Source organism: Pristis pectinata, chromosome 21 (assembly GCF_009764475.1).
Source record: "Pristis pectinata isolate sPriPec2 chromosome 21, sPriPec2.1.pri, whole genome shotgun sequence".
Taxonomy (NCBI): domain Eukaryota; kingdom Metazoa; phylum Chordata; class Chondrichthyes; order Rhinopristiformes; family Pristidae; genus Pristis; species Pristis pectinata.
Window position 1 is genome coordinate 19,410,244 of NC_067425.1, and position 23,366 is coordinate 19,433,609.

Genomic DNA, 23,366 nt, shown 5'->3' on the forward strand with positions numbered 1-23,366 from the left:
CAAAACCAGAAAGTACAGGAAACACTCAGCAGGTCAGGCAGCATCCAAGGAAAAGAAACAGAATTAATATTTTAGGTTAAAACATTACTGCTCTCAGAGATGATGTCTGGCCTATTGAGTTTTTCCCCACATTTTCTGTTTTTATTTCTGACAGAAACCACTGATTTGAATCCTACTTTTTGCCATGTTTGTCTTTTAATTAGTGAGAAAATATTTAAAAATATCTTCTATTGCTGTTCAAGAAAAGCACTGAAGCTTGTTTCAATCATCCTCAGCTCTTAATTTTTAATAATAAGCCTACACTAACTCCTCTAGATTTAATAAAGTAAAGCATGAACTTAAACTTGATTCTAATTTGAAATCCTTATCTGTAACATTGCAGAAATTTGAAGCTGAAAATGTGAAGTTTTACATGGAGAGTAAAGTGACCGAACTCAGGGGACAGAACGGATCGGTAAACCCACTATGAATGTTTAATCATTTCAGTGAATAACTATTGTTAAATCTTGCATCAATTTTTGTAACTTATGCAAATAATTTTCATATATCTGCAGCTGGAAGAAGTTGTACTCGAAAGTGGAATGGTTCTTCCAGCAGACATCTGCGTAGTTGGAATTGGTATAATCTTACCCATTTTTAACTGGATATTTGATTAGAATCATATATAGAACATAGAACAATACAGCACAGGAGCACACCCTCTGGCCCATGATGTCCGTACCGACCGAGATACCAAATTAAACTAATCCCATCTTCCTGCTCCTGGTCCATATCCCTCCATTCCATGTGGGCTATGTGCAAGCAGATGGGATTAGTTTAATTTGCTGCCTTTTAAATGCTGCTATCATATCTGCTTCCTACACCTCCCCTGGTAGTGTGTTCCAGGCATCTATCACTCTCTGTTAAAAAGAAAATTGCCTCATAAATCTCCATTCAACTTTTCCCCTCTCACCTTAAATTTATGCCCTCTACTATTTTACATTTCCAACCTGGGAAAAAGACTCTAACTATCTACCCTATCTATGCCTCTCATAATTTTATATACTTCTATCGGATTACCCCTCAGCCTCCGACGCTGCAGAGAAAATTGTCCAAGTTTGTCCAACCTCTCTTTATAGATTCTACATTTTAATGCAATATCCTGGTGGACCTCTTCTGTACCCTCTCCAAAGCTTCCACATCTTTTTTGTAATGTGGTGACCAGAACTGCACAAGATAGTCCAAATGTGGCCTAACCAATGTTTTATACAGTTGCAATATGACCTGCCAACTTTTATACTCAATGCCCTGACCAATGAAGGCAAGCATTAGTATGTCTTTTTTTTATACCCTATCCATTTGCTTTGCCAGTCTCAGAGAGCTATGGACTTGGACCCCAAAGTCCCTCTTTACATCAGTGGTCCTACCACTTACTGCATACTTTCCTTTTACGTTTGACTTCCCAATGTGCAACACCTCATACTTGACTGGATTAAACTCCATCTCCCATTTCTCCGCCCAAATTTCCAACTGATCTTTATCCTGCTGTATCTTTTGACAACCTAACCACAACTCCACCATCTATCTAATCAGCCCATCTATATTTTCATCCAGATCATTTATATATACGTATCACAAACAACAGAGGTCCCACCACTAATCCCCACCAAACATAGGACATGGAACAGTACAGCACAAGAACAGGCCCTTCAGCCCACAATGTTGTACTGAACTATTTAAACTAATGATACCTAATCCCTTCTGCCTGCACGTGCTCCATATCACTGGTGAAGTATTTGCTAATATAACTGAATCATTTAGTTTTTTTCACCTATGGTGCTGTCCTCACATAATCTTTTTCTCTTGTATAAACTACTTGCTGCCATGTGGAAAGGAGTGGTACCTGCGACTGATTTCCTTAACATGAGTGGCATAAAAACTGATTTGAACGGCGCAGTTGTTGTCAATAAGGTAGAAATTGTTTTATGTTCTTTGCTTTAAATAACATTTTCCATGTGAAATGATCTGCCTCTTCTTCACCTGCACCCTTTCAGAATCAGAATCAGATTTATTATCACTGACCTATGTCGTAAAATTTGTTGTTTTGTGGCAGCAGTACAGTGCAAGACATAAAGATATAAAAATTACTATAAATAAATAAATAGAGCAAAAGAGGAATAATGAGGTAGTGTTCATGGGTTCATGGACTTTCTCCTTGTTCTTATGCTTCAGATTTTCCCTCAGCACCTAGCTGCAAGTCAATTCAAATTCTTAATTTTCAGTGTGCATTTCTTCCTGCTGCATCGTACCATTACATCATCAGTCACAAAGAGAAACCATTATGGGGGATCCCAATAGGAAAGAGATTCACATTCTTATAAATTTGTTCCTGGAAAAAGGGGTGTGATGAGTCAGTAATGAATAATGAGCATGGAGGTTATGGCTAAATGAGATTTAATGTGGACAGGATGCAGGAGGCAACACCTTCAATATGTTGGAGAGAAGGAGGAGCATATTAGGTAAGTGCAAATTTGTATCTAGCTGTGATAGACATTTGTAATGGTAAGTGGCTAAAGCAAGTAATGATGGCAGTATTACACAGATGCAACTATGCAATCTTGGTAATGGACATGGTGTTTTGTTTAAAGCGTAACTGGACACTGAACATTGTGAGCTTCCTGTTTAATAAAGGAGATTAATCAAGAAAGGAGAAGGTATCAATGACGAGGGAGTAGAACTTGTGATGTGAAAGCAGTGGTGTGTAAGGGGAATTATTTCAGTGTTTGTGACATGAGCCAGTGGAATTTACACTGTAAAAAAACAAACTGCTGGAGAAACTCAGCAGATCAGGCAGCATCTGTAGAGGGAAATGGACAGGCGACATTTCACGTCGAGACCCTTCATCTAGACTGCAGTTTACAGTGTATCTGGGCCTTTACTTTGCATAAATGTAAGAAAAGAGCAGGGGAATGAGACTGGATTACTCTGTAAAAGACCTAACACAGGTTCATTGAGCCAGTCATGATCTACTGTGTTGGTACAATGCTATGATTCTGTGATGTAAGGTGATACGGTAGTGGCCCAAGATTCCTCAGTCAGCACCTTCCAAACCCACGACCTCTACCAAGGACAAGGACAGGAAAAGCCTGGGAACACCACCACCTGGAAGTTGCCCTCCAAACCACACACCATCCTGACTTGGAAATATATCGCCGTTCCCTCACTGTCACCGAGCCCAAATCCTGGAACACCCTCCCTAACAGCATTGTGGGTATACCTACACCTCAAGGACTGCAGCGGTTCAAGAAGGCAGCTCACCACCACATCCTCAAGGGCAGTTTGGGACAGGCAATTAAACGCTGGCTCAGACTATGAAGCCCACATCCCTTGAATGAATAAAAAATGCTGGTGATTAGTGTAGCAGGTTAATGATTTCCATTTCATGATTGCCATGATAATCCATCGCTCACAGCAAGGATCTAGTGCTGCTGGTTTTAGATAATGCTACAACACATACACTGGTTCCTCAAAGTGTGACTCAACATAAGCAGCATATAGACTCATATAGACTCAGCATATAGAAGTGCTGTTCTTCAATCATGCCTGAAACTCGGTAGCTTTGTAATTGATTAACAATGTGCCAGACCACACCTACACTGAGCTCTTTATAAAATTAATTATGTAAATATGGGTATATCTATCCCAGTAGCTTAGCATTTGACTAGTCACTCAAATGTAACCTCATCAGGTTACCAGTGTGGGTCTGTTCTGCAGATCTACATTTACAAATGAGCACGTTAGTCTAAGTGTACAGCAAAACATGTTCACTGCTGGAAATACTTGTTTAAGAATAATCATAAAGTCTTCCATGTTTGTTTTTACCAATTGAATGCCATACTTGCAAAGCAGGTCTGGCTAATGCCCTTCCCTGAGTATGCATGTTTTTAATCTCACCTTCAATTTGATTCAAGGTTTTAAATGCTGTCAGTTCTAACTTCTGAAGGGCCAGTTCTCCACCGTCCGATTGAAATGAAATGCTTTGCGATTAAAATTGCATCACTTCTCATTGTAATGATGGCTCTTGAGTCCAGTTACATTCCCTATACCAGCCTTCCTCCCATTGTGGTAAAATTTTAGTGCAATAAAAGAAAATTGGTTTCACTGCATTTTATTTGGGATTAAGGGAAATGTGACTGGTGCAGAAACTGAACTATCCGGTATATTGGGACAGGTTTTAAATAATGCTGAGATTTGGAATTATGCCAGACGAGTAATTATTCTCATTTTTTGTTTTGGCGCTTTAATTTCAGAACATGCAGACAAGTAATCCTAGAGTGTTTGCAGCTGGGGACATTACTTCATTTCCACTACCATTGAAAAATAATGAAAATGTGACTATTCGCCATTGGCAAATAGCTCATTCACAAGGTACTTTGCCCATTTGAGAATTGTGGTTGTGCAAATTGCAGTGATAAGTGAAAGCCTTTCTTGCTTATTTCTTTCTTTATTTTCTATGTTGGGGTGTGGCCAATTAGTTTATTTGTAGAGCTGATTGCCTAACAGCTGGTTTTGACGTGCGCGCTCTCTCTCTTCTATCCAGCCGATGTTTGACAGAAGCCATAGAGTCATCCAGCACTGAAACAGGCCCTTCAGCCCACCATCCAGTAACTACCTAAACTAATCCCATTTCCCAACACTCTGCCGGAGGCCTTCTATGATATGGCATTTCAAGTGTTTATCTAAATACTTCTTTAATGCTATGAGATAACCTGCCTACACCATTCCCTCAGACAGTGCAGTCCCAATTGCAACGACCCTCTATGTGAAAATATTTTTTCTCAAATCACCGCTAAATCTCTACCCCTTACTTTAAACCTATGCTCTCTGGTCACATAGACTCCTGCTAAAGGTAAAGTTTCTCACTATCTACCTTATCTCTGCCTCTCATAACTCTGTATACTCCCCTCAGCATTCTTTACTCCAGACAAAACTAATCTAGTCTCTTCCCATAACTGAACCATTCCTTCCCAGCCAACATTCTGGTGAATCCCCTCCACTACAATCCCATCATTCCAGAATTGCACATAGTACTCCAGATTTGACCAAAGTAATGATTTAGAAAATTGTACCATCACCTTCCTGATCTTATATTCTTTGGTTTGGCTAAAGAAGGCAACTATCCTGTACACCTTCTTCACCATCTCATCTTCCTCTTCTGCTGCCTTCAGGGATCCTTGGACATGTACATCAAGGTCCTGCTGTTCCTTCATACTTCCTAGCCTTATTAATCCTCCCAAAATATATCATCTCACGTTTTTCATAATTAAGTTCCACCTGCCATTTTTTTGCCCATCTTACCAATTGATCAATACTGTTCTGAGTCAAAGACTACCCCCCACACCATCAACAAAATTACCAATCTTCTGTCATCTGCAAACTGACTAACCACACCTCCCACATGCACACCTACGTTGTTACTGTACGCAACAAACAGCTATAGTTCCAGCACTGATACCTGCGGTACACCACTAGTCACAATCATCCAATTGCAAAAACAACTCTCAACTTCGACCATCACCTTCTCCCTCCTATAACAGAGCCAATTTTGGATCCAATTTGCTAACATGCCATGGATCACATGGGTTCCTGTTTTATGGAATGGTCTCCCATATGGAACCTTATAAAAAACTTTTACTAAGTTCATGTAAACAACACCAACTACTTTACTCTCATAGACATGCCTAGTCACATTTTCAAAAGTTTCTATCAAGTTCAGCCCCTCATGTCTACTCCACCATTCAATAAGATCATAGCTGATCTTTACCTCAGTACCACATTCCTCCACTAACACCAAAAGCCATGACTTCCTCAGTATCCAAAGATCCATCAATCTCCTTCTTGAATGTAATTAGCAACTGAGTCTTCACTCCCCTCTTTGATGGAGACTTCTAAAGATTCACTGCCCTCTGGGTGAGGATCTCATCTCAATCTCTTCTCATCGCAATCATAGATGGCCAACACCTCATTTTGAGACTGTAACCCTGGTTCAGTGATCCTCGGCCAGGTGAAACAATTTTGCATCTACCGTGTCAAATGCTGGGAGAATTTTATCTCCAGATGTACAATTTATATGGTACTATTGTCTGTAAGATCACAATACGTAAATATCTGTGGCTTTTTCTCTTAAGGTCATGTGGCTGCATTGAACATGCTAAAGAAAAAGGCTGCCTTTAATTCTGTGCCATACTTCTGGTCAACTGTTTCAAAAAACAGCATTCGATATGCAGGTAATGATTACTTAATGTAATATCTCATTGTGGGGAACTGAGCAAAATGCATTTGGCTTCTCTTCATCCAGGTCCTGCCAGACGAAAGCCTGATTCATTATGGAAGTAATAATAACTTAGAACATAGAACAGTACAGCACAGGACTTAAAATCATATAAATGTGATTGGGTTCTCATCTCACCATTCCCATCCATCTAGCATTTCACTGATCTGGTATTAGTATGTGAGGCAAAAGACATAGACCCACTGGTAATGACAATCTGCAAATGTGTGAATCTGACTTGGCATACACTGGTATGTACTGGTTTTTAAACCAGTTGCTGCATTTTGGGTTTAAGCTAGTTTACATCCTGCTCACATTGTTTGTCTCCAACTTTGATGGAGATCAAATTAACCAGCACAGGAAAAATACCATATTTGCCTAAATTTATCTAAATATAGAACCTGTACTGAGTCTTTCACTTCTTCTACTTTGAATTTTTTGAAAAGATAAATGCTTATGTGGAACATAATATTCCTAACCCTCTGAACATACCTCTAGGTTTAAATAGTGTACCACAATCCAATTGACTCTTCAACCCCACTAAACACTTCATAATCCATGTTTAATCCTGATGTGGTTTTGCATTCTCTCCACTGTTATACCTAATAGTGTGAGTCTGTGTTTTCTGGGAATCTCCCTCTTCCTTGATCTGGAGTTAAGTCAGACCCTGACTTAACATCTATGTGGAGTAGAAATTGTTTTGCACTTCCAAAACCTGTAACTTATTCATTCTTCATCTAGTTGCGAGACTGTTTTTGAAGTGTTATATCCGAATGAGTTCTGACCTCTGGAGATTGAATTGTGATGATATTAGCATTCGTCTAGTCCTGCACTATACTGTGCTTAATAGTATTCCGTTGTGTAGGGGAACATGCAAGAAATTATAAGAAAACAAAGACAAGTTAGTAGAGTTGGCAGATTTCTGATGCAGTTCAATGTCAAGAAATGTTAAATGATACTTTGGGATAAACCCCAGTGGAGTCATACAGCATGGAAATAGGCCCTTCAGCCCATTGAGTCCATGCCAACCCATTTACATTAATCCCATTTTATTCTCCACACATTCCCATTAACCATTGCTCAACTACACACGAGGAGAAATTTACAGTGACCAATTAACCTATTAACTCGTACATCTTTAGGATGTGGGAGGAAGTCCATGTACTCATGGGGAGAATTTGCAAACTCCACGCAGACTTTAAACTTCTTAATAGATCGTACAAGTGAACCAGAGGATTGATAAAAGTCAATAAATGTGCACAAGGTACATGTAGCTAATTAATGTCAGTCATTCATGGAGGGGTCTGGGTATCTTTTATAGGAACAGCATCAATTAATTTTTCTTTATGATAGATAGTGGAACCCAACAGACCAGGCAGCATCAGGGGAGAGATGAAAAACTGAATTACTGTTATAGATGGATGAGTTTACATCAAAACTGGCCAGTTCTGACACAAACAGGAAAGGCTGGTTATCTGAAATAGTTGAATTCAACATTAAGTCCCAAGGACTGCAGCACAATTAGAGAGTGGTGATGTTTCACGAGCAAGAAGCCAAAGAGTGAGATGGAGGGTTAAAGTGACGGGCAAGTGAAAGCTCAGGGACATCTTTGTGGATTGAATGGAAGTGTTCTGCGAAGCAGTCATGCAGTTTACGAAATGGGATTCAATGTTGCTTTTAAAAACCCAGCATTAAAAGTATTTTTTCCAAATCATTTTGTAATAATATGGTCAGATTTCCAACAATGTGAAGCATCATTGTATCTAAAAATTGGGAAGTGATGCTGCGTTTATATACTACATTGATTTACCTCCCGTTGGAATGCTGCATGTGGTTTTTACATTCTGTTACAGGAAGGCTGTAGCACACATGGAACTTTACAGTGAAGGTCTGTCAGATAATAGTTTAGAAATATTCAAAACATAAAATTGAAAGAGTCAAAGCATGTGATGGAAACAGAGTAGTTCTTTGAGCCAAAATGCAAGTTCTCTAGTTTGCATCGTTTCCATATGAGATTTTATTTCAGTCAATATATTACAAATTCTGAATGGAATTTTGTTGGGTGAATTATTATTAGCTGGTCTTGTATTCTGGTGTCCAGTGGTAGCACAAATACATAACTATTAGAAAAAGTACTAAATGTTTCTGTGAGGTTTGCCTAACCTTGCTAGTTTCCTACTAGTAGGTGATTCATGGGACAATGATTTAAAGTGGCAGTCATTTATAGAAGGGGGATGCAAAGAAAAATACTTTTTTGAACAGAGCATGGTTATGACCTGGAACTCACTGCCTGTATGGTTAGCAGAAGCCATCAATAGGACATCCAGAAGCGAATTAGACAAGCTCCTGAGAAGAAACAATTTTCCAGTCCATGGGGAAAGAGTGAGAAATGGGAATGATGGGAATGCTCTAAAAAATGCTGGTAGAATCTCAATAGGATGAACAGCCTTCTATGTTGTAATGATTCAATGATTCCATATGTTAATTGCCTTAAGAATAGTTTCCTGTCTTTGAAATATTTGACAGCATGTAAATTTTGCAGAACAGTAATGGCTGCAAAGGGACCAGGCTATTTATTTTGTACATCAAACATTAGAAGACAGCAAAAACCCAGCCAAATGTCTGAATTTGACAGTTTAATTTGCATGAAAGATAAAATCAGTTAAAAGAATGTCGCTATACCTAGTATTGCAGTTAGAAAACCAGCCTGGAGTTGTGCAATTGCTGCAGGCTTTTTCTGTTCTATAGTTGCTTTGTTTCAAACATCACAGTGATGAAATGGGACTTTGTGCAACAAGAAAGCATCAACATTTATTAAACTAAACTTCTTTAGACAATTCTCAAAAAAGACATGATTTTGGACAGTCTTGTATGTTTGAGAGAGTTTGGTGTATGTAATAGTCCTGCTTTGCAACATTACCACTTATCTGCTTTGACCCTTTACATTTGTGTAAATATAAACCTCTTATGGAAAACTGAAACGAACTGAATCGAAAAACTGAAAGATAGAATTACTGGAAACAACAGGACAGACAGCACCTGTGGGGAGTGAACTAAAATTAACCTGCCTTTCATCAGATTATGTTCTGCCTATTTTGTATACTTTTGTTTTTATTTGAGGTTTGCAGAATCTACAGTTTTTGTTTTCATTATTATCTGTTTCATTCAGATTTAAGATCTGACTTATGTTCTTTAGCTGATGGGCAGGTTGTGCAACCAATGGTGTGAACTATTGTGGTAAAGCAATGAATGTCAATATTCTAATGGATAATGTGCTGTGTGGCCGAATCATTTGCTAACATAATAAAGGTAATGCATCAGGTGTCAAATGCTCCTGGGAATCAGGAGAATGTAAAGCAAGCTATAAAAATGGAAATCTCTCCTTTCTACTCAATTGTTTTAGCTGAGGAGATGGTCACTAATTTCATGCTGTGTACTTCATTTTGGGTTTGTTTACATGGAGCACATAATTATAAATTCATTGATTAGTTTGGTCTCTGATCATACCTGCACTTTCACTTTTATTTAAGTTGCATCGAGCACAAAATCCCATTTAAGATGTAGATAAGGATAAACTTCTTTGCTGTGAGGTTGTGCATCTTTGGATTTCTTGTGAGCTGAAGAGGCTGAATCACATTGAAGGCTGAAATGGGTGGGTTTTTGGACTGTATGGGAGTCTAGGGTTTTGAGGAATAGGCAAGTATTGGATTTGGGGCCAAAATCAAAACTGTTGTGATCCTGTGGAATAGCAGAGTAGGCTTGAATGGTTTAATATAACCAATCCTTCTCCTATTTGTTATGTATTTTAATGATGTTGCTATATATCCATTTGCATTACAAAATGAATCGAGCATGATCCTATTACTATTTTTCTTTGCTATTTTCCTCCCTGTCTATGTGTACACTCCTCTCCCTCTAGCTCAACACTGCCCCTCCATCTACATACACTATATTACTACCATCAGGGAAGAGGTACAGGAGCCCAAAGATTCACACTCAATGATTCAGAAACATCTTCTTCCCCTCCACCGTCAGATTTCTGAACGGTCCATGAACCCATGAACACTACCTCGTTATTCCTTCTTTTTGCACTATTTATTTATTTTTGTAGTTTATAGTAATTTTATGTCTTCACATTGTACTGCGGCTACAAAACAACAAATTTCAGATCATCTATGTCAGTGATAATAAATCTGATTCTGACTATAGGTTTCAAACTCTATTAAACTTATACCACCCTCAAACTGTTGTTGTAAACTTTCTTTAAAAATAATGGTGCTCATAGTTTGTCTAGATAATGTGTTATGCCTAATGATTTTTTTTATGGAATCCTGGTCATGTTATGATAAAAGTATAAGCTCAAGATCCCTCTTAATTCTGATACCATTCATTGACGTATATCCACTTGGTAGAGACATGTCTAATCAATTCTGTACTGCTGCCACAAAACAACAAATTTAATAAACCTGGTTCTGATTCTGATTTAGAGCATCCACACCAATAATTTCAAGATAATCATGTATTTAATGCTTCTTAAAATTACTATTTTGTTTTCTGCCAGGATATGGAGTGGGCTTTGAAGATGTCATAATTCATGGCAATCTTGATGAAATGACATTTGTCGTATTCTTTATCAAGTAAGTCTTTACTGAGAACCTATTTAAGTAAGAAAAATACTCACTGTTTCTATATTTTAAGAAGGTGAAATTGTAAAGTATATAATCTATAATATTTTGTTCCCACTTTTAGAGAAGATAAGGTTATTGCAGTTTGCAGTCTGAACTATGACCCTGTGGTTTCCCAAGTAGCTGAAGTGCTGGCCTCAGGAAAGACTATATCGAGGCAGGAAGCTAGGTATGTCTTTCTTAGTGTTATCTTCCTGAAATTGATAAAATAGTTGGTATAACATCTGTCCATTATTCTAAAGATTTGACATAATCTGTAACTGTCCAAGTCTAACATTTAAAGCTTCTACGGAGGTTTTACTATAAAAACATATATTTAGCTTATTAGAATATGAGCGGTAAATTTGGGTTTCATGTGTTGCAACATTCATTCTGCTGGTGGAACACTGGAATTGTGCACCTTGAACTTCATAACCTAAGGTTACACTAGAAAGGAAGGCCCCAGATTTTGTAGAGAAATATCAGCTGTTCCCCATCTTCACCCTGCAAAACTGTCACCAACTTTCTAATTTCCATGTGGATGCAGAGATCCTGAAGTTGTGACGAGGTGTACTTGGTAATTTTACCAAATGTGTTCTGGCTCAGTAAATGAACATAGAAGAACACAAGAAAATAAGAGCAGGAGTAGGCCATCAGGCCTTCATGGCTGCCCCACCATTTAATATGATCATGGCTGATCAATGCTGGCCTCAACTTCTCTTCAAAGCCATTTCTTCATACTCTTCTATTCCACAATCTATCAAATATTTATCCACCTCCACTTTAAATACTTCCAATGATCCAGCTTCCAGAGATGAATTCCAGTGATTCACCATCCTCCGCAAGAAGAAATTTCTATGTTTTAAATGTCTGGCCCCTTGTAATTATGTCCCTCTGTTTGAGACTCTCCCACTGGTGAAAACCTGCCAACATCTACCCTGTCAAGCCTCTTTAGGATCTTGTATGTTTAAATAAGGTCACCCCTCATTCTTCTAAACTCTAAAAAATACAGGGCCAAACTATTTAGTCTCCCTTGGTAGGACAACCCTCTCATCCCTTTTGTCACGAGGACAAAGTAGTGTTAATTTTTGATGGAGTTTCACTCAAACAACTTGTGATTGCAGGGGTCTGGTACAGGGACGATCTCCTCGTTCTTTGCCTTAGTTCCTCATACCTATTCCTCTCTGTTCCAAAGTATCAGCCAATTAAAGATTTTTAATTATTCAAGTTTTTACAAATGTGTTAGCATTTTTGTTTTAAGTTTTGAAATGTTCTGTTTGAATAGTTTTTATTACAGTGTAATTTTTAAATGTTTCTGAATATCAGAAATGTTTAGAAATATTCAGTGTGTTTGACACCTTTGACAACCCCAAAGCATGTGGCTTATCCAGCTGTCAATGATTTTCCATCGCTTTTGCAGGCAGCACTTATTTTAGCTTGATGTAGTACCTTGCTTGGAAATAACTTTGATTAATTATCACCTAATGTCAAATGCATGAATGAACATTACCTTCTCAGCCAAACCCATTTTAAGAGTTGACTGAAATCCTAAAAACAGTCTGAGAATCTACATGAGAAACAGTGAAGAAAGAATCAATGAGGGACCAGAGCTGATTGTCATCTCAAGCCATTCAGTGAATACCTGACCAGGCTATCCTTTTCCAGAAATTAGTTGGAAGTTGAATTATTTTTATACATTCCATTAATCCATGGGAAAAAAAATGAACCACTTTGCTGCATGATTTCAATAATCCACAAAAATTGAAATACATTAAAATTATTAGTTTCAAACTATATTTTGAAAATAACGCAAGGCATTTTATGATTACATTCTTTATATTTCACTTTTTATTACACTAACACTGTGATAATCTGGCATCTCAGGACTTTGCTGCCAAACTAGCAGCTTTTATTAGAGGCACAAGAGATTGCAGATGCTGGAATCTGGAGCAACACACAATTTACCTGCTGAGTTCTCCAGCAGATTGTTGTTAGCAGCTTTCATTGGATGTTATTGCTAATAATACTCCAACACAGTTTTATTTCACTTTTTTAAAAACTTATTACACAGTTGTATAATAAATTTCCAGGGAACCCAATGAGTCTAAGAAAGTGGGAAATATAATAAGCACTCAGGACATTGATTCTGACTGCAAACTTACCCACATTCCCAACCCCTGGTGTTCTGGACTCCAATCCCAGCTCTAGCTGCACACCCAGTGCACAATCCACAGCCTGGCCCCAGGAGCACTCTGGACCTGTGACTCTGGCCACAAAAGAACCATGAGCAACATTCTCTTTTTTTTATACACACACACACTGCCATGGATACAATTAGAGACAGATTCAATGATGGCATTCAAAAGACCGCTAAATCTGAAAGGAAAGAATTTCCAGTGCTGAGGAGATAGTGTGGGGAAGTGGGGCAGGTTGTTATATAGATCCAGTACAGAGTCATCAGGCTGAATGGCCTCTTTCTGTGCTATAACCATTCCGTGGGAGTTAGCAGACACATGACCAGGAGCTTTAATGACTAGCTGCTCTACAGAAGAGATCCAGGCAATTCTGTTCTAAACACTGCCTTAAGATTATGCACCGTGATAGATGTTGTATTGAATCAGTATCTGGGTGTGACATTGCTCTGTAGTATAGAGGGATGGTCAGGTAGAGCATAGAGGACATCAGGCAGAGAGGATCAGACTCTGACAGCAAGATCCATTCGAACTCCTTGCACATTAAAGTGGATTGACAGAAAATAATGTTTTATTGGAGATGTGTAATCCTCCCAGCTCAATTTAACTCTGTATTCTGTTGATGTGAAACTCACATGCCTGAGTGGAAGAAGAAGAAAATCTTCTCTCTCTACTTCTAAACTTTCCCCAGTTCCACTTTATCTTGTTCTAGCTGCTTTTGAGATGCTCGTCAGTGGCTGGCTATGGTAATTGTGACGTGGCTTCAATCTATTGCGCTATCTTCACCATAATAACATATCACTTCATATAGACTTGCAAGTTCAAATCTGTATGCAAATCATCAATGTGCTCTGCCATCCTGATTCACATTTGTTGTCCGGTAATAATGATAATGCTGTTCAAGGTTCATTTGACTGATGTATTTATTTTACTTTTCAACAGCTCTGAGGATATGCCATGGGTTAAAAAGATCTGTTAGATTTCTCCACGCTTCAAGCAATTTTTTTTTTAAATCATGGTTTGAAGCAAGTTTCCCAAAACTTAACTGATGGTTCTATTCGTTTTACTAACCTTTTATTACAAAACATTTTATATAAACTGGGAGAATACAATAATTAATTTCTACAATCTACAACTAACTTAGATTAGCATAGCTATAGCTACTGTTTCTCTAATTTTTTATCCTGCTTAATAAACTGAAATGTATAGAATTATCATCATGTGTTTTATAGGTATTCTGCTGATTTGTAGTCTTAATCCTGAAATTGATAAATGGCTGTGGCACAGCTGCTGGGAATTTGAATGCATAATTAGTCCACTGGTTGGCTGTACATGACAGATAATGAGCACGTTATGGCATAATGTTCCAATGAACTGAGTTTTTGAGAGGGATAGTGGAGGAAGCCTTGGATCTGTATTGATGTTGGAAAATATACACTGTAACATGCAAGCTATATCTGTTGCAGTGTTACACAATCAAGTCTTATGAACATATTTTAAAAATGTAAAGTGATCTGTGCACTGTTACTCCATCTCTCTGCACACATGATTTTGTGTTTTTAAATTTAAATCAGAAACTAAGAATAACCAACAGACATGGAAGAACATTATGACCCCTTATTCTATTTTTGTCATGTACAAACATAGTTCTTCAGTCCTTTAAAAAAACATCAAGATCCATTAAAGAAATCCCCCATTTTCATATCCTGTTCAAAATAATCCTCCCACCTGTTGGTTTCAAGAAAATGCTCATCTCACATGAAATGTCAGATCTGCACAAAGCAGTTCTCTGCCAGTCGGATGAACCTTGGGTGCATTTTGATGGAGTAATTCTATTTATCTCATTAAAATTAAAACTTTTGAAATATCTTTATTAAATAGTAGCAAGTAAATTTGATTGGATTTATTCCTGCTGTTGATGCATGCACATGTACTGTATCTAAACATGGAGACTGTATTTAGTACTCACCGCATTGCTGCAATAGTTGTCTTTGGAATGCTTGTTCTGTAAGTAATGTATAAATACCAATGGCCAAAACAGACCAAATATGAAAGCAACCTCTAAAGTTAACTTCCTTGTTTCTTCTTATTTGATGCTGATCATTCTTGTTTTGGACTGCCTTGCTTCTGCTGCTGGAGAACATTCCTGTTCCAGCAACCTATTGAAAAAAACATGACAAGTTTCTTTTTATTCTGAGCTTCTAAACTAGAACTATGTAAAATTGATAGAGGTTTTAATTTTGGGTGAAAGAAGCAAACATATGCTGATAGGATTTAAAAATCATGTTCTAATTTTTATATTCACGATTAAATCTTATGCTGTTTCTCTTTCTACATCTCAATAAACCCATTCAGAGAAGCAAAACAATTCTTTTTGACAAACTTATTTGCAAACTTAATGCTAAAGTCTGAGTGCCCCCTAGTGTTAATACTTCATTCCCATTGTTAAGGTTAACAAGGACAACTTTTTAAATCAGCTTTTTGCTACAGGAAGCAAATTATATTTTTTGGTATCACATTTTGGTCTCCGTATTTAAAAAAGAATGTGTTTGCCTTGGATGTAGTGCAGAGAAGGTTGACTAGATTGATTCCGGGGAGGAAGAGACTGACGTGAAGAAAGGTTGAACAGGTTTGGGCTCTACTCAATGGAGTTTGGAAGAATGAAAGTGAATTTAGACATGTATTAGATTCTGGGGAGGACACCGAGAGGACGTTTCCCCTTGTGAGGTTTTCCAGAACAAGGTCATTGTTTCAGAATGAAGAGTTACCCATTTAAGACAGAGATGAGGAATTTCTTCTCTCAGAGGGTCGTGACTCTTTGGAATTCTCTGTCCCCGAAGTTGTGGAGGTGGAGTCATCAAATATATTTATTCAGGATAGAGATTGACAGGCATTTGAACTACATAGGCATTAGGAGATAGGGAGAGAGAGCTGGGAAGTGATACTGAGACCAAGATTGGATCAGCCATGATTGTATTGAATGGCAGAGCAGGCTCGAGGTACAGATTAGCCTATCCTGCTGCTGTTTCTCATTACATTCTTATTCTGATCTGCCAGTCGGATTGTAACTCCCATGCTATTTAAATGTGGGAGTTAACAAACAAATGTTAGTTCAGGAATACTCAAGTCCTTGATCTTCATAGATGAATTTATGGAAGACCTTCAGGGCAAAAGGAAACCTTGGACTGAAATTTACCATGAGTAGACATGTTAAGTTTTGGATTTCAATAGGTCTAGTCTATCAGTAAGGTAGACTTCAAGGGCCACAATGAAAGGGCCAGGAAAAGAAATGTAAACAAGAGTACAATGGAATTGCATGGACTACTGGGGCCAAATAGAAACGGTGTTTGGGCTTTAGTTTATGAGACACATGCAGCAAAGACATCTTAATAATCACCTTATTTGTATTGTGAAGTGAATTTAGTAGAAACTTTACACGTTGCAGGTGCAAAAAAATCAATAAATATGTATTCTGTGTTATAGCAAATAAGTAAATATAAAAGTTCATGAATTGCATAATTAAAAAAGTGAGAACCTAGGAAGCACTCTTCATTCTCTGGGAGAAGATCGCTGACATCCCGTCTGTGATCAAGGTAGATTGGCGTAATGTGGGACACCATAACATTCAATTAATACCCAAGCAGAACTTGTATTTCTTGGTGTGAAATGGAATGATGGAGAAGGAAAATAATGGTTCCTAACATCCAGGTACAAAGTGCACTGATAGCAGCTACTGACGGGGGCATAGCAGGAAAAAGTATACTTTGGAATAGATATATAGTTCAAAAGAAATTCCTATCTTTTTATATGAGCCTTTCAGGTTTCACATTGTTCCAAAACATTTTACAGTTATTTATTTACTTTTAAGTAGTAAACACTACTGCAATGTACAGAAGGCTCCCGGAAAGTAGCATGATAATGGTTAATCTCCCCTTGTTATATTGATTGAGGAAAAATATTGGGCCAGGCACTGGGAATAAAGCCCTTGGTCTTCTTCTGAACTGCAGCATGGTGTATTTTCTGCCCAGTTGAGAGACACGACAGGATGTGGTCTAGCATCTCATCCCAAAAACAGCATCTCTGATGGTGCAACACTCTCTCAGTACCAACTAGAGTATCAACCTAGATTTATGTACTAAAAATTCTTGAGGGGATGAACTATTAGTTTCTGACTCATCAGAATCAGATTTATTATCACTGCTAATGACGTGAAATTTGTTGTTTTGCGGCAGCAGTACATAGCAAAGACATAAAAATCTATACATTACAAAAATAAATAAGTACTGCAAAGAAAAGGGAATAATGAGGTTAATGGGTTCATCGATTGTTCAGAAATCTGATGGTGGAGAGGAAGATGCTGTTCCTGAATTGTTGAGTTTGTGTCTTTGGGCTCCTGTACCTCCCCCTGATGGTAGTAATGAGAGGGCACGTCCCGGATGGTGAGGGTGATGGATGCCGCCTTCTTGAGGCACCGCCTCTTGAAGATGTTCTCGATGGTGGGGAGGGTTGTGCCCGTGATGGAGCTGGCTGAGTCTATAACCCTCTGCAGCCTCTTGGGATCCTGTGCATTGGAGGCTCCATACCAGGCTGTGAGGCAACCAGTCAGGATGATCTCCACCATACATCTATAGAAATTTGTAAGAGTCTTTGGTGACATTCCAAATCTCCTCAAACTCTCAACAAAATAAAGCCATTGCTGTGCCTGCTTCATGATTGCATCAATGTGTTGGACCCAGGATAGATCGTCTGTGATGTTGATGCTCAGGAGCTTGAAACTGCTCACCCTTTCTACTGCTGACCCTCAATGTGGACTGGTGTGTGTGTTCTCCCAACTTCCCATTCCCAAAGTCCACAATCAGTTCCTTGGTTTTGCTGACTTTGAGTGCAAGGTTGTTGTTGCAACACCACTCACCCAGCCGATCTATCTCACTCCTGTAAGCCTCCTGACAGAGTAACTGACAGCACTACCCTTTGAATCACAGCTGAAGTATTTTTTTAATCTAATAGCTGTAAGTAAAATCATACTTTGATATTGGGGTAAGGGAAGTGTCATTTATAAAATAGTCACTAAAGGCAGATCCTAACTTGCTTGACAAAGCTCATATCCACAGGGATGTTTTTCCACCCAGTCTTTCAGGAAAATAAGCAAAATTAGATATAGTGAATATAAAGGAGCTATTGGAAAATGGAACATTAAGGACTGATTTGAGAAACATACTAATACTGTGAGATACACTGAACTAGAAGAAGTGCACATGAATTTCCTGACACTTTTGGAGCACAGAAATTACTTGTTGCTTTCCAGACTGTCAATTGATTGTTCACTTTATAAGAAGGAAATAGTCCTGAGCTGGTGCTGATGATTCAGACAAACCTCCTTCCACTCTATGTCACCTCTCCCTGTCAGCATAACCTTTGATTTCTTCCTCTTCATTAAACGCATCCATGCTATTCATCTCAACAACTCAATGTGATGGTGAGATCAGCAATCTACCCATTGCAATTTCCCTAAATTTCTTATTGGATTTATTAGCCCTGTCTCTTTGTACTGTTGTCAGCTGTGCCTCAATATGTTCATCTGATTCATTAGGTTGTTGGTTCAGGTGACACTCCAGAGACTTCAGCACAACAACCTAGGGTGATAGATCAGTGTGTCATCAAGGGAGTGCTGCACTGTTGGAGGTACCACTATAAATGGAAACAGAGTCCTTGTTTGCTCTTTGAGGTGAATGTAAAAGACTCCCTGGCATATTGTCAGAGGTAAGCAAGGAAGTTAAAGCAGTGTTCCAGCCATTATTTATCCCTCAATCAACAATAACAAAAAAAATATTCAAAATCTAGTTCAAAAGAAAAGAAAGGCCTGCATTTTTATATGGATTACTGCATTACTGTTTGGCTGTTACATTTCCGACTTAATGAGTGACTACATTTCAAGAAGAGCTTCCTTTGCCAAGGGACATCGTGGAAGGGTTACAAATCGTCTTAAATAAAATTGATTATTTTTAACCTTTATCTATTTTACAGAGACCAGTGCTGTAAATTAAAAGCTGCAATAATTCTCTTACTCTTAGCGCAGTATCATTGTTTTCTCCAGTCAAATTCATTTTACTACTTACAACATACAAATCTGAAAGTACATTTTCCAAAGTGTGTTTTGAATGTTCAAAAATAAATGCCCAAAAGTTCTTCAGAACCACCAAGGAAAATCCTAAGGAATAGATTCTTTGGCAGACTCCATGGTTTCACTGTGCTTTTGAAGGCAATGTTCTGGAGGACCTATTTAAAGAAAGTTCAAAATATAAACCAAGTTTGGATAGATGTCCTCCACCATAATATCACTTGACGGGAATTTATAAGCAAATTCTTCACTTGTAGTTACTTACAAATGGATTGAAAACCAACTTGTATCCATGCAGTAGCAAAATTTGGGCATGCTTTTTCACATCTGGCAGAGTAGCAAGAAATGCAATCACTGGCACTGTTCAAAGAAAAGCGCCTCAATGATGCGGTGCTGAGCACACAGCAGTTGGGCCAGGTGTGACAGCAGGAAGGTGTCAATGATGTGGTGCTGAGCACACAGCAATCGGGCCAGGTGTGACATCAAGAAGGTGTCAAGTTTGCTGAAGAGGGAAATAGTGGACAAAGCAAGACTCTGAATGTTTGTATCTGTATGACTGAAACACATGCACAGACAACACCTCAAAAATCACCGATGAATTACTTTTCCCAGTCCTGATACTCAAAAGCATTTACTTATTAATGTCTGCCTATAAGCAATTAAATCCCTGATGATGATGTTATATGATATAATTAGATACTAACACTCAATTACAATTTTTCTCCATTTCAACAATAACATATTCAGGGGCACGTCCAGGAATATGTGATAAGTTTCACAGGACTGTTAGCAAACACATTTAATTCTATCCCTTGCAATGTGATATCAAATGCCTGAAAGATAGGCATTGAGGAGCATCTTAAAAGAGAAAAGAGGACGAGAGGTTCACAGAGGCAATGCTAAGTCATAGAGATCATAGAGTCATACAGCATGGAAAAAGGCCCTCTGCCTCCGGAGAACCAATCTACACCAATCCCATTTTATTCTCCTCACATTCCCATCAACTTCCCTGATTCTACTGCTCACCTGCACGAGGGGCAATTTACAGGGACCAATTAACCCACCACATTTTTGGGATGTGTGAGGACACCGGAGCACCTGGGGGAAACCCACATGGTTATAGGGAGAACATGCAAATTCTGCACCAACGGTGAGGTCAGGATCAAGCTTGGGTCACTGGAGTTGTGAAGGAGCAGCTGTGCCACTCCTGAAGGCACTGCCAGTGACTGATACAGAGATATGGAAATTGAAGGAGCAATTGTAAACAGCATTTTCTGGGGCTGGTATAATTATTGCACATTCGCAGTCATGAGAATGTTTAATTATTTGTGATAGTGATCATTTATTCACCCTAATATTTGTAAGGTAGATTATTAAAATGATGTACCACTTATTTAATTGGAAAATTATGCTGTTGCTTAATCATTTAATGTTATTGCTTACTGCAAAGTACAACTGACACAATTAATTACAATACCTGAGGCACTGTCTAACCATGTTATCACATGTAACTAATCAGTGTGGAGTGATTATTGCTGACTGTGCTGGAACCGCCATTGGACTTTTGAATATAAATGATGACAACGTCACTCAGCGAGAGTCAGGAAAACAAAACATTTGCACACTATAACAAATTCTACATGGAGCCAGTGCATAATATACTTTTTTGATAGATAATCCAATCATGTACTTTCAGTCAGTTTACTTTCATCCTGTTTATTTAGAGATTCTTTTGATGTTTGAATAGTCCTTTCAAAAAAAATCTTTGCACTATATTTTAAAAGTACACATATGAACTTAATTATAGTGGACAGCAACAACTATTTTTACTTTGGAACTGTATCTATTTTGCTGTGCACATTTTAAATAATCCAGTATAAACTTTTCCAATTACCGTAAGGGATTATTATTGGTCACAATACAGGAAACTAGAAGCAATTGCCACATACCTGTGGCATTGCCAGACGTATCAGGACTTCTATGAGTGTTAGTCTCTGAGAGAGGCAAGTTATTGCTTGCCAGATATTAACCTGTCCATTTTAAATGTTCATTATTTTGGCATTAACTTGTTTCTGTGTCCATATACAATGGACTTGAATGGATCCATTATTTAGGAGAGAATCTGGCATCACAAATTGCTAATTATTTGGACATGGAATATGCAGCACAGAAAATGAAAGCTTAGCTCAACTAGTGTGTATGCTGCTGTTTATATTCCCTGTGTCTGTGTGGGTTTCCTCCGAGTGCTCTGGTTTCCTCCCACATTCCAAAGACATACAGGTTAGGAAGTTATGGGCATGCTATGTTAGCGCTGGAAGCGTGGCGACACTTGCAGGCTGCCCCCCAGAACACTCTATGCAAAAGATGCATTTCACTGTGTGTTTCGATGTACATGTGACTAATAAAGAGATCTTATCAATCATCCATCTCATCCCAATCTTCCCTTTCCCTCACGTACTTGTTTCCTTTTGGAAGCATCTAAGGCATTTGCCTCAACTACTTCCTGTGGTAGCAATTTCCACTCAATTTCCACTCAGAGGAATGAACAGACTATTTATTTCCCTAATTAACTTACCAGTAACTATCTACTGTCTTTGTTTTGGTTTATCCTATGAATGGAAACATTTGCTCTGATATCAAGGATTTATATCACTTCTTGACTCCAGATGCTGAGGAGTTTTAACACCATGGGGTGAAGTATTTTTTTAAACAAGTTCACTGCTTGAAAGTCACACTGATTGACAGTTTAGCTCACAACTCCCTGATGTAGATGAATTTCTACTATTCGAGAGGGAGTGGGTAAACTGCGTCTTCAGGTGTCACAGAGCAATGGGGCAACGATTAATGAGATTAGTGGTGAGGAGTTGGAGAAGAGTAATCATTCAGCTGGGACATAAAAAGACTGGTGACTACTAGTGGAGCGGGAATAAATCTGGACTGGTTGAGTGGCGACGTTTACAGATTTGCTTCGAAGGCTGCATTGGGGATAGGTGGGAGGGGGCAGGGACCAATAGCATTCCTGCTCCACCTGTTCAACAGGCAGCACTGGAAAAGCATGCTGCTTCAAAACCTTTCAAGCAGTAGTCATCATCAAAAAGTTAGCTGTCCAGTTACACTAGGTCTGCGATAACTGGCTGATTGACCCATGTTAAGCCTAAAACTGAGCTAAGACCTCAGGCACACTGCTTCCTTGGAATGGGTTGGCCACCCAATTCCACCCTGTCTTCAATAAAACCAATGGGTGGTTTGAGTGAGGCTGAGATTGGGTTTAAGATTTTTTTTACATTTTTGCAGTCCACCCACCAACGCTCACTCATGTTCTCTCTACTTATATCCTTTACAACCACTCAAAATCTTAGGAAAAATTTATGGCAATATTCTATAAAGACTATGTAGAAAATTGCCTCAAGTCCTCTCAGTTCTGGTACCAGCTTTATAATTACTATCTTCATGTTCTCCAGTGTTTCTTTGCTTGTTTAAAAGCACAGAGAACAAAACTGCGTGATCTTCCAATCATGGCCAAATAGTGACATATAGAAGTCTGGCATCTACTTAACAATCCAATTTCACTAATTCCCAACCAAACAATCAGCTCTTAATAATCAACCAAGTGATGGAAGGTGTCATCAATGGTGTTATCAAACTGCAGTTACTCACCCATAACCTGCCCTGTTGGGTTTTGCCAATACAATTCACACCTCATTATTGCCTTGGTCGAAACAAAGACCAGTGAGCTGAATTCCAGAGGAGAGGTAAGGGTGACTAGCCCCAAAATCAAGCCATCATTTGACCCGCCATGGCAATGAAGGTACCCCAGCAAAAGGGCTTCAAGAAAACACTCCAATGGTTGGAGTCATACCTCATATAAAGGAAGCTGGTTGTGGTCGTAGGTGATCAATCATTGCAGCCCCAGGACATCAGTCAAGCTGTATCCTGGGCCCAAGCATCTTTAACTGCTTTGTTAATGACCTTCCTCTTATCATAAGGTCAGGCATTGGGGTGTCAGTTAGAATTGAACATTGTGCAATCATCATTTGAAACTCCACAGAAAATGAAGGAGTCCATACCTAAATATTTATTTC

The 23,366-nt window shown here is 38.6% G+C and overlaps 1 protein-coding gene across 1 annotated transcript; it reads left to right on the forward strand.

Moving 5' to 3' along the window:
• The first annotated feature begins 412 nt into the window (after positions 1-412).
• LOC127581498 (apoptosis-inducing factor 3-like) lies at positions 413-15,495 on the forward strand. The gene is made up of 8 exons (XM_052035959.1): positions 413-454; positions 555-618; positions 1,874-1,950; positions 4,290-4,407; positions 6,168-6,266; positions 10,872-10,947; positions 11,060-11,164; positions 14,109-15,495. Exons 1-8 carry the CDS (start codon positions 413-415, stop codon positions 14,143-14,145), a joined length of 618 nt encoding a protein of 205 aa, XP_051891919.1. The 3' UTR covers positions 14,146-15,495.
• Positions 15,496-23,366: the final 7,871 nt, after the last annotated feature.